At 39.4% G+C, this 12,663-nt stretch overlaps 1 protein-coding gene across 6 annotated transcripts in view; it reads right to left on the bottom strand.

The window, feature by feature from the left end:
* The window catches only part of PUM2 (pumilio RNA binding family member 2), an 80,583-nt gene extending 75,471 nt beyond the window's left edge, over positions 1–5,112 (bottom strand). For all 6 annotated transcript variants that reach the window (XM_021713412.1, XM_008060130.2, XM_008060131.2 and 3 more), the window contains exon 1: positions 5,038–5,112. In XM_021713412.1, the coding sequence (XP_021569087.1) occupies positions 5,038–5,088 (51 nt within the window). In that variant the 5' untranslated portion in view covers positions 5,089–5,112. The remainder of the gene's footprint in view (positions 1–5,037) is intronic.
* Positions 5,113–12,663: the final 7,551 nt, after the last annotated feature.

Here is a 12,663-nt window from a genome sequence, read left to right as displayed (position 1 = left end):
TCCTCCCAGCCACCGCAGCCTCGACTTGCTGGGCTCCGGCGATCCTTCCGCCTCAGCCTTCCAGTAGCTGGAACTATAGGCGTGCGCTACCACGCCCTACTAATTTTTTGATTTATTGTAGAGATGAGGTCTCACCTGCCCTGGTGGGTCTCGAACCCACGGGCTCAGGCAATCCACTCACCTCAGCCTCACAAAGCGCTGGGATTACAGGCTGAGCCACCGAGCCCGGCTTGGGTCACTCGATTTTATACTTTTTTTTTTTTTTTTTTGAGTTGGAGTCTCACTGTTGCCCAGGCTAGAGAACAGTGGCATGCTCACAGCCACTGCAGCCTCGGCGTGCTGGGCTTAGCGATCTTTCTGCCTCAGTCTTCCAAGTAGCTAGAACCACATGCATGTGCCACCATGTCCAGCTAATTTTTTTGATTTATTGTAGAGACGAGGTCTTGTTGCTCAGTTGGGAAATCCTCTCACCTCCGCTTCCCAAAGTGCTGGAGTATAGGGGTGAGCCACCGCACCCAGCCTTTTTAAAAAAAAAGGGGGGGAGAGAGACATAGGGTCTCACTCTGTTGTGGAGGCTGAAATGTGGCCTATAGCTCACTGAAGCTTCAACTTCTTTGGGCTCATGTGATCCTCCAGCCTCAGCCTCCAGAGTAGCTGGGATCACACATGCACACATCTGGCCAATTACTTTTTTTTTTTTGTAGAGACAGAGCCTTGCTATACTGCCCAGGCTGATCTTGAACTCCCTGGCTCAAGCAATTCTCCCACTTTGGCCTCCCAAGGTGTTGAAATTATAGGCGTGAGCCACTGCACCTGGCCTGATCACTCTACTTATAATGGAAATTCATAGAAGACAGAGATAGATGTTAAAAACTAAGGTGTACAGAGAACAAAAAACACAAGGTAATTCCCTAGAGCACTAGAATGGTGCTTTTCTAGACTTTAACCTTTTCTGATAATAGAAGATAGTAATATTTTAATTTTTTCAACTCATACCACTTCTCCAAATCTTCTCCATTCCTAATACCCCTCAGCACCACCAGCAAACATTATTCACTGTCATTATTTCCAATAGGAAGTAATATTGTAAAGTCAAGACACTCATGAGTTCAAACTGCTGTTCAAGTGCTATTATGTGATCTTAGGCTGGTTCTAATTAACCCTTCTGAGTATCAGTTTCCCCATCTGTAAAGGAAGAATAATAACAAAGTTCCTGTCATGAAAATCAGTATGATGCTATAATGAAATAACATAAGCAACTGCTTAGCACAGCATCCAGCACATAGCAGACACATAAATATTAGGTGCCTTCACTACCAAAAGTATGAATCCTTTAATATAAACATGAATTAATTCACTGGCCCATAACATTTAACTGGCTAATTATTTCCAAGGATTGTTACATTTTTCACTACAAAGATTTCTTTCTATTGCTACTTGTCTACTTTTTAAGTATGCTAAGGGGATGATGAAACCCCACTACTTACTAAGAACAGCTGTCTAATAGTCACATTTTGCATAAGGAAACAGAGCCAGAGGTTAAACTGTCCAAGGTTATATGAATAGCGGGTAAATGGCAACAATGGGATCTGAACTCATATCTGCTTAATTCTAAGGCCTTTCCCTTAACTGTCATAGAAGACAGTTATTTTCAATCATAATTTAACTCATCATTATTTCTGAAAATCTCTAGTATTAGATCACTAGGGATAATGAACAAAACAAAAGTTTGAGATATTATAAAATTCTTATTTAACCAGGTACTGTGGCTCACACCTGTAATCCCAGCACTTTGGGAGGCCGAGGTGAGGGGATCACCTAAGCCCATGGTTCGAGACCAGTTTGAGGCAAATTGACAAGACCTTGTCACTACAATAAATCAAAAAAATTAGCTGGGCATGGTGGCGCATGCCTGTGGTTCCAGCTATTTGGAAAGCTGAGTCAGAAGGATTGCCTGCCAGCAGATCAAGGATGGGAGACAGAATGAGACGCCAACTAAAAAAAAAAACCACCTTATTTTAATGAGTAAAGTTTAAGATAGAATTGTTAAGATATGCATTATGTAGACAAACTATAATCAGCTATTTAAACACTATTTACAAATTATGATCACCAGTGCAGTGGCTCACATCTATAATCCCAGCACTTTGGGAGGTGGAGGTGAGAGGATTGCTTGAGCCCAGGGGGTTGAGACCAGTCTGGGCAACTTGGCCAGACCTTGTTTATACAATAAATCAAGTAAATTAGCTGGGCATGATGGCGCGTGCCTATAGTTCCAGCTATAGGAAGGCTGAGGTGTAAGGATCACCTGAGCCCAGCAGGTCGAGGATGCACTAGTGAGAAACCTACGAGAAAACAGAATTTCCTTACTCCCCTATCTAATGTTTTCCACTTCACCATACAACACAGAATCTAAGTACATAACTTATGCTTAATTTGTAAATATATTATTGTGTCAGAAAAGAAGGGAGCACTGTTTATCATACTAAGCTATGAAAATACTTTCACAGGCATGTGGCTCTGCAGTGTATCTGATTAAAATACTATACAATGAAGCTGAGTTCAATCTCCTATGAATTAGTTTTGTTCTTTTTAAGCCACATGGCATATCAGTAAGTCTTTTGACAAAAATGTGCTAGTAGGAAAAAACATAGAAAGGGTATGTTTATGAATAGATTAATATAAATCTGTTCCTATTTCTGGATGAACCACCAGAAGAGACTGCCCTTGTGTGATGATGGCTCAGTAAAAGCATCATGATCTACAAAACACAGTTCATTTGAAATTAGCCTTATATGTAAATGCAATGCTTTGTACATTACTAATTAACAACACTTAAGACACAATAAACAAAAACTATTTTTAAAGACAGTCAAGACTAGGGCAATCTATTAAAAAAAGATTTTTGCATTTAAAAAAACAAGCATTTTTAGAAAACTCAATAGTCAAAAACTCAAGACTGCTTTTAATTTATTCCAATTAATGAAGTCTGGGATAAAACAAAAAAAAATCAAAAAACCTCACCTGTCAGGAAAGGAGAAGAATACTGGTGAGAGAGAGACAGGCAAAGAAAGAAATCCCAGAAGGTTCCCTGATGCCTGTGAGATGAGGAAAGATAGAAAGGCTTGTGGGAGAGAGAACCCAGAGACAGAAATCTGAGTAGGTTTCTTAACTATCTCTTATAGGTAACAGTATTGTAGTTGGTAAATTGTTAAGAAAAAAACTTATTAGTGAAAACAGTTCATTTAAAAATATATTTTGACTGGATGAGGATCACAGGTATACTGACCTGCTGCTTATTCACCAGATAGCAGGCAGTCTAAACTTTAATCACTTTTACTCTGCATATCTGGTATGTCCACTAAGAAAGCCTAGATTTAAACTTAGTTTATTTAACATACTAGTCAACCCAATTCCTCTTTTTCAAAAAATCTCAGATACTCTTCCTCCATCCCCAAATGACTAGCCTTTTTCAATCACTTTTTCTGATCATGACTTTTTATGATCTGCAATGATTTGGATTTATAAAATATTATTTATAAAGGGAAAAAATACCTATTTGTAAATATATCCACAATATACAGCTAAGAAGTAAAGTACAGGAAGTCTAGAATTAATGTAGGGGTATAACTCTACTTTGTTCTTAAAAGAATCAGCAAGTTCAAGTTTGTCACAGACAAGAAGGCTGGAACATTACTAATCTGCTTTTAAGGTATGTTATTCTTTCTTTCTAAAGACCAAAGAAAACAAGTAGCAGGAAAAGAACAAAAGCCCTTTTCAACTGCCTCTTTCTGTTGACCTATGGCATAAATAATGCCTAAACAGACACTGTACTGCACTGAAGATACAGTTTTTCTTGTTTAACAAAAAGTTGTTCCTGCTCTCAAATTTTTCTTAGGGCCTAAAAATTTTACCTTACACACTGGACTAACAACTTTATTTTGGCAATACTTAAGCTTAAGCACCTTAACTCACCCTTAAATCAGTCCTCTGAAAATGACAAACTCTTTGGAAAACGCTGTTCTGAAGAAAGGGAGGGTTAGCTAGCTGCAGGGTGCCCTCTTGTGGCCCAAAGGAGTGCCTGGACTCTGCATCTGAAGAGCACAGCATTGGACGGAGTGAGTCTCATGAAGTTCTCTAATCTACTAAAGTAAAATAATCTCCAGGAGCAAGCAATTAATTACATATCTTAGGTCTGTTCACTGTTATTTTCCATTATTACAGTCGTTAGTAGTTCAGAACATGACAAAATACAGATGTGACCACAAGAGCTTTCATAATTAAAATTCTCTACGTAGTCATTAGCTAAATGGAAAAGTATTTTTGATCCCTTAAAATATGTAATGGTGAGGTTAAGCTGGGTGACCTAAAGAAAATCACAAATTAACAGAAGTGAAAAATTCCACTCAGAAATGTAAAGTAACTACTATGCTAGGCATTCAAAACTAACAACTTACAAGGGGAGACAAATATAAACAAACTGTAACCAACAATATAATAAAAATACACATAAAGAACCAGAAGTCAGATGAGGTGATTAATTCTACTGCAGAAAGCAATGGGACAATAGATACATCTTCTCAGTAGAGTCATGTAGAAGATCAGAAGCTTATTAAGCAAGGAGTTTTGGATAAACAAAAGATTTCTGAAGACAGAATAGTGAACAATCAAGTGTGCCTAATGTGAACACAGGATACATATATAAAACAGCAGAACAAGGATAAAGAGTTTTTCTTCTGAGCAACGCTAATTATAATTCATTATCAAAATATAAGAAATTACCTGCTTAAGTCAATCATATCACTTAGATACACACACACACCCCCCCACTCAAAATTACTTATTGCTAAAAGTAAAAAAAAAAATAAAAAAAAAAATCACAACTACAGAATTGTACAATCTGATATTTAAATCCTCCTGTGGAGTTTGGAAGAAACAGCCACTATTTTCAAGGAGATTTATGGCTTTAAAAAAATATTTCAACGGCCCAAAATAATAAAAGTGAGGTATAAGTTCTTAGTATTTATAAATATTTACCTCTCCCATTCCCCGAGATTCTAATGCAAGAGCTTGAAAATCATGATTCATTTCATCCACAGATCAAACCTGTTGAATAACAAAAACAAAAATTAGAAGAAATGGTTAAACATACTTCAATGACTATTGTTATATTGCTAACTAAATTATCATAACTTGAGATGGACAAGATCCAATTTCCCTATGAAGACAGGTTTTCCTAAATAAAGTACATGATAGCATCAAAACTTGTAGAAAAACATGGGGTCGAGGGTTTTTCATTATTCTATGTGCTAACAAAACCCCTACTTTGAGCAAAAGAAGCTCAAGCACCATAGTTCTTTTTATGCTGTATTTCCTATTATGAAAGTATTCTGTATTGCTTCCTTCAGTTAAGATTTTTTTCTCATTTTCTCAGGATTGCATTATTTGTATGCCTGTATTATATCAATGATTTAAAAAACTCATTGTCAATATTTAAGTAGCACAATTCACTCTATCAATAAAATGGCAATCTAGTTCTACCTGAAAGAAATACTTTATAATCTGTTGTGAGGGTATAGTATTCAGAGTGAGGTTTCCTTAAAAATATATTTCCTTTTTCCTTACACTAAAACTAAAGCATATTTCTCTATCTTTTCATTTTTTTTTTTGTAACTTTTACATTTTTTATTTTAGGCCAGGCACAATGACTCACGCCTATAATCCCAGCACTTTGGGAGGCTGAGGTAAGAGGACTGCCTGCACCCACAGGTTCGAGACTAGTCTGGGCAACTTGGTGAGACCTTATCCCTACAATAAATTAAAAAAATTACCCGGGCATGATGGTACGTGCCTGTAGTTCCAGCTACTTTGAAGAGTGAGGCAGAAGGATGACCTGAGCCCAGCAGGTCAAGGATGTGGTAGCTGTGAGCGCGCCACTGCACTCTAGCCTGGGTGACTGAGTGAGACTACAACTCAAAAAAAAAAAAATTGTTTTCAAGACGTGGGGTACAATTCAGGGTTAGGTATACAAATGCTCATTATGCAGGTACCCTTGTTGATGAGATGTGTCCCTGCCATCCACTGGCAGTTTCCCTCAACTGCTATCTTTCCATTTTTAACTAAAAGTTTGATTTACCTCTCATCTCTCATGAGACAATTCATGTTTTGGGTTATGGCCCTTTGCCTTCTAGATACTGAATTGCTGGAAAAGAACATTCAAGACTGAAGCTACTACAACAAATTCATGACTTTCAAACTCAACTAAGAAAATACTGTTATTTTCCCAGTTGGTTCTCTCACTCTAAAAATGACACAGCATTTGACATTTCAAAGCACTTATTTCCTCCTGTAATAACTGTTCCTTCTTTTTCTGGAACAATTATTATTTTTACTTTTCCAGGTCCTTCGTTGCTTCTTCAGACTCCTATTTATCTCCACACTCCTTAAATGTCGGTTTTTCTTAGCATTCTGTGTGAAGTACTCTCTTCCCTACTCCTTTCCTAAGCAATCTTACTTACTCTCACTATGAGTCATCTCTATGCTTAGAATCCCCCTGGCCCATTTATATTTACAAACCTAATCTCGCTTTAAAAATTTTGAATTATCTCCCTCCCATTCCCCAGATGTACCAAAAGAAATTCCAACTTTACTATTTTCTCCCCACTACTTTTAACTTTAATTATTTCCTTCTAACACACAATATCCAATCACCAAGTCCTGTTAAGTCAGCATCCTACCTCAAATCCATCAATTTTCCAGCTGTCTGGTTGTTCAGACCACCATCACCTCTTACCTAAATCCTTTTCCCATCTCCCTATCCTATAATCCAATTTCCAAAGTATAATTAGTTATCTAATTGAATGGTCATCTTTCTGAACTATACTCTGATAATGTGACTCCCCCCTCCCCCCCTTTTATTTTGGAAGCAGGAGTTTTACTCTGTCGCCCAGGTTGGAGTATGGTGGCACGCTCACAGACACCGCAGCCTCGACCTGCTGGGCTCAGGTGATCCTCCCACCTCAGCCTTCCAAGTAGCTAGGACTAGAGGTGCGTGCCACCATACCCAGCTAATTTTTTGATTTATTGTAGAGACAGGTCTAATCAAGTTGCCCAAGCTGGGCTCAAATCCCTGGGCTCACGTAATTCTCTTGCCTCTGCCTCCCAAAGTACTGGGATTAACGTCTGGCCGATTCCCACAATGTAATCCTTCTCTTTAAAGATAAAGCTCATACATACTCCTTAATGTGGCCTACAAAAGGACAGAACTGAATTCAAATTACAGCTCTGGCACCTGGCAGCTCTATAACTGTGGATAAGTAACCTAAGTTGACCACCACCACCCCCACCCTGTTTCCTCATGTGAAGGTAGTAATAGCAGTAGCTGCCATATCAACTTGATGTAAACACTGAATTCAAGAATAAAACACGTAAAATAGTGGCTGGCACATAAAACTCAAAAAAGTTATTAAAAGCTCTTTAATCTTTTCATCAAATGGTACTGGAACAATCAGATGTCCATATGTAAAAAAAATGAACCTCAACATATACCTTACACATCATAATATAAAAGTTAGCTCCAGAATATAAAAACTAACTCAAAATGAATCATACACCTACATATAAAAGCTAAAATGATAAAATTTCTAGAAAAACACAGGAGAAAAGCGATTGACCTTGTGCTTGGCAATGAATTTTTAGACCAGCATCAAAATAAAATTTGCTAAATGAGATTTCATCAAAATTAGAAACATGTTCCACAAGACACTTATGAAAATGAAGAGCCAAACCAGACTAGGAGAAAAATGTTTGCAAACAACTTATCCAATGAAGAACTTATATCCAGAATATAGAAAGGATTCTCTTAAATGGTAAGAAGGAAAAAAAGAGAGTAACTTTTTAAAAAGAGCAAAAGCGCTGAGCTGATCCCATGATCAAAGTGGACATATGGACAGTAAATAAGCTACTCTTTTATTAACTTTTACTTACTAGAAAAGCAGGATTCATTAACAGTTCTCACAAAGTGAACATTTATTCATCTTTCCATAAATTCAGTAAGATTTTAGTGGGCATCTTCAATGTGTAAGAGTTTGCAGAGAGCAATGAGCTCAAATATAGTCACTATTTTCAGAGTCTAAATGACTCTCATGTTTCCTGGTGATGGGCGAGCAGCTCCTACTATACCAAACCCTCCTGCACATAACTATAAATCTGGACAAAATATAAAAACTACTTGAAAGCAATGGAAAACAAACAAAAACCAGAAACTGGAGAATAGCCTACACTTAAAAGAAAGGACTGGCACAGAGTAAGGTTTTTTAACGGCTTTTTTTTTTTTTTTTTTTTTTTTTGCCTGAGGATGAGCCTGGACATCCTGGGAGGGACCTAAAATTCCTAGAGACACTGTAGTCTTAATGGTCTGAAGAACCAAAGGACAGAGTCTGGAGGAACCAAAGTTGATGAAGGGGAAATCCCAGAAAAGAAACAACCCAAATCTGTGTTTAAATTATACTAGGATTTTTAGATGACCCCTTAACTGATAACGTGAGACTCCAAGGAGCTCAATTAAGGCTAAAAGAATTAAGCAGAAATTTCTGCTACTGATCACCACAGATGAGTTTGAAACCTGTCAAAATAAAAACTAATATTCTCCAAAGGAATGTAACAGAATTTAGAGTATCTTCAACATATCAATCACAAAGTCCAGAATAAAAGTCATAATTACTAGACAGATGAGAAAAAAGGAAGGAAAGTGTGTGGCTGTACGCGGTGGCTCAAGCCTGTAATTCCAGCACTTTGGGAGGCCAAGGCAAGAGGACTGCCTGAGCCCACAGGTTCGAGACCAGCCTGGGCAACATGGCGAGACCTCATCTCTACAATAAGTAAAAAAAAATTAGCTGGGCGTGGTAGCACACACCTGTGGTTCCCGCTACTTGGAAGGCTGAGGAGAAAGGATCACTTGAGACCAGCAGGTGGAGGCTGCGGTGGCCAGGAGTGTACTGCTGCACTCTAGCCTGGGTGACAGAGTGAGACTCCAACTCAAAAAAAAAAAAAAAAAGGAAAATGTGACCTAAACTAAATGGAAATCAATAAATAAAGAGCCACCTCAAGACGACCCAGGTATGAATTAGCAGACAAGGATCTTAGAGCAGCTGCCACAATTGCACTCGAAGATATAAAGAAAAATATGCTCCTATTAGGCGCAGTGACTCACATCTGTAATCCAAGCACTTTGGAAGGCAGAGGCAAGCGGATTGCCTGAGTCTGCAGGTTCGAAACCAGCCTGGGCAACATGGTGAGACCTCATCTCTACCATAAATTTTTTAAAAATTAGCTGGGCATGGTGGCACACACCTGTAGTTCCAGCTACTTGGAAGGATGAGTGAAAGGAACATCTGAGCCCAGCAGGTCAAGGCTGCAGTGGCTGTGAGCAGCATGCCACTGCACTCCAGCCTGGGCGACAGAGAAACTCTGACTTAAAAAAAAGAAAAAAATGCTCCTAAGGAATGAACAAATACAAAGTTTCAGCAGAGAAAGACAAACTACAAAAAAAAAAAAAAAAGAAAAAGAAAAAACCAAATGGTACTGGGTGCAGTGGCTCATACCTGTAATCTCAGCACTTTGGGAGACCGAGGGAGGAAGACTGCTTGACAATCCCAGGAGTTTGAGACCAGCCTGGGCAACACAGTGAGACCTCATCTCTTGAGAGAAAAAAAATTATCTTGGAGTGTGGTGGCATACACCTGTAGTCTAAGCTACTCAGGAGGCAAATGGATTGCTTGAGCCCAGGAGTTTGAGGCTGTGGTGACTAAGCCATAACCATGCCACTGCACTCTAGCCTGTGGAAGAGTGAAACCCTAACTCAAAATAATAATAATAAATAACCAATGCAAAGTCTGTAACTGAAAGGTATCTTTAAAATTTCCCTGAATGCACATAGCAGAAAAGGGTGGGTGAACAGTAGAGATTTCTAGTGTGAACAAAGAAAAAAATGGAAAAAATGAACAAAGCCTCAGTGACCTATGGAATGTCAAAGTCAAATAAAATATAAAGACAATGTCCAAATTTAAAATGTTTTATTTGGGAAAAACTGTAATTTGGGACATATATACAGACCAAGTGGTCTGCAGTATGTCCGAAGAACAAAAGTTGGGAATTTTATGAGAAAGAAACATTACATAGTGTTTTGAAAGAGACCTCATTAACACTAGAGGAGCTGAGTCACTGTGATGGGTAAGGCCAGTCTTTGAGTCACAGCAGGTTGTTTCAACATACTAAACTAGTCTTAGGGTTATGACAGGCCATTTCAGCAGCTAGGCTCATAGAAACTTAATTTTTGGAGCAGGTGTTATGCTCCCTGAGAGTTTTTTCCCCTCCCTGTCCCCTCGCAAGAATGACCCAATTTGTATAATTAATGTTCACAGGGACAATACCAAAAGGTATTCATATAACTTACATGTAACTGGAGTTCCAGAATGAAACGGGTGGGGAAAAATATTTGAAGAAACAATGGCCAGAAATTCCCTCAAATGTAATGAGAGCCAAATTTCAGATTCAAAAAGTTCCATGACACAGCCAAGACCAAAACAAGAACAAACCCTCATGCATATACACATCGTAATAAACACTGAAAACCAAAGATAAGGTCCTAAAGACAGCTAGTAAAGAAAACCATAGGCACGGCGGGGCTCAAGCCTGTAATCCCAGCACTTTGGGAGGCGGAGGTGAGAGGACTGCCTGAACCCAGGGGTTCGAGACTAGACTGGGAGACTCGGTGCGACTTCGTCTCTACAATACATCAAAAAATTAGCTGGCACGCACCTGTAGTTCCAGCTACTTGAAAGGCTGAGGTGGAAGGATCGCCTGAGCCCAGCAGATCTGAGACTGCAGTGGCTATGAGCATGCCACCGCACCAGCTTGGACAACAAAGTGAGGCACCCCCCCCCAAAAAAGAACATAGCACACAAAGAGGAACAATGATATATGAAGGACTATTAACTTCAAATCAGAAATGACGGGGTCGTCCAAAACATAAAGGACCAGACTTTAAAGTACTGAAAGGAGGAGGAAAAAAAAGGCAACCCAGACTTTCATATCTGCTAAAAACATCTTTTCAGAATAAAGGTCTAAAGACAACAATATTGTGGAATACATAATCTTAGTCCCTTGACAAAAAGCTCTTAAAACCCCTGGAATCTCTGTCAAAGGGATGAGTGTCTTTTGTATGCTAATGAGCTAATAACTAGGGGTTTTTAGATAGCCCCAGGGATAGGGATAGTTGCTAAGAGAACCCATGTTTTAACGAGAGGGTTGGAACCCCCCTCTCTTATTGGGAAAGGACAATGGAAGTTCAGTCTATCACCAATGGTCAAAGATTTTAATGCCTATGTAATGAAGCTTCTATAAACAACCAAAAGGACAGAATTCTGAGAACTTCCGGATGGGTGAACTCATGGAGGTTCCTGGAAGGTGGTGTGTCCCCTTCTCCCATACCCCACCCTGTGCATCTCTTCCATCTGGCCATTCTCACCTATGTCCTTTATTAATAAATGGGTTCATGTAAGTAATGAGTTCACCTGAGTTCTTTTGAGTTGTTCTAGCAAATTAATCGACCAAGGAGAGGGTCACAGAACCCTCAAGTTATGTCTGGTCACTCAGAAGTGTAGGTGACTGGCACCTGAAGGAGGGAGGGCAGTCATGGAACTGAGCTGTAGAAACCAAATGCTCTCTCCAGGTAGATAGTGTCAGAATTAAGTTAAAGGACACCCACCTGGTATCCACTGGAGAATTCGCTGCAGAACTGATAGCCTGAAACCCCCATACATCTGGGATGTCCTGTGTCAAGAATATATTAGGGCCAGGCGCAGTGGTTCACGCCTATAATCCCAGCACTTTGGGAGGCCAAGGTGAGAGGACAACCCGAGCTAACGGGTTCGAAACCAACACGGACAACTTGGCAAGACCTCCTCTCTACAAAAAATTAGCAAGGTGTGGTGGCACACACCTGTGGTTCCAGCTACCTGAAAGGCTGAGGTGGAAGGATTACCCAAGCCCAGCAGGCTGAGGCTGTGATGGCAGTGAGCCTGCCACCACATTCCAGCCTGGGCGACAGAGACTCAGAGTCCAAAAAAAAAAAAAAAAAGAGTACAGTAGAAGAAACTGGGTTCTCCCCTCCACCATACCCTTTACATTTTGGTGTCAGGAGTGGGATTTGCTAGACCATCCCTGGCTCACAGAAACATGTGGTTTGGTGCAGACAACTTAGGAAGGTTAAAAAAAAAAAAGACGGAAATGCGGTTTGGGAGGGAAAGAAAGGATGAAAAGAGGGAAGGGGAAGAGACAAGGAACTTTTGATTCCTAGGTGGCTATGTGGGACACCCATGATTCAAAGCAGTGGCTGTGCTACACTCAGTTACTAAAGGTAAAAGTTACCAATGGAATTTAAATAGACCTAACTCCCAGAAAGTTAGTTCACAATATGCATAAGAAAATGCAAGCTAATAAGAAAAAAAGTGAAATAACCAATTCCTTGGTTACTGTTATCTGTAATAGCTAAAATGAAATTAAAAGAAAGTGCTGGGTGAGTCCTTAATACTAGAACTAGCTCAGATTTCAGTCCAAGCTTCAGCCACTAGCCTCAAAGCTGCGTCCCAAGAGAAAAATTAA

This window comes from Carlito syrichta, unplaced genomic scaffold, assembly GCF_000164805.1.
Source record: "Carlito syrichta isolate Samal-C Ts95f unplaced genomic scaffold, Tarsius_syrichta-2.0.1 Scaffold304525, whole genome shotgun sequence".
NCBI classification, from domain to species: domain Eukaryota; kingdom Metazoa; phylum Chordata; class Mammalia; order Primates; family Tarsiidae; genus Carlito; species Carlito syrichta.
Note: the sequence above shows the minus strand (reverse complement) of the source record. Positions and strands in the feature narration are given on the sequence as shown.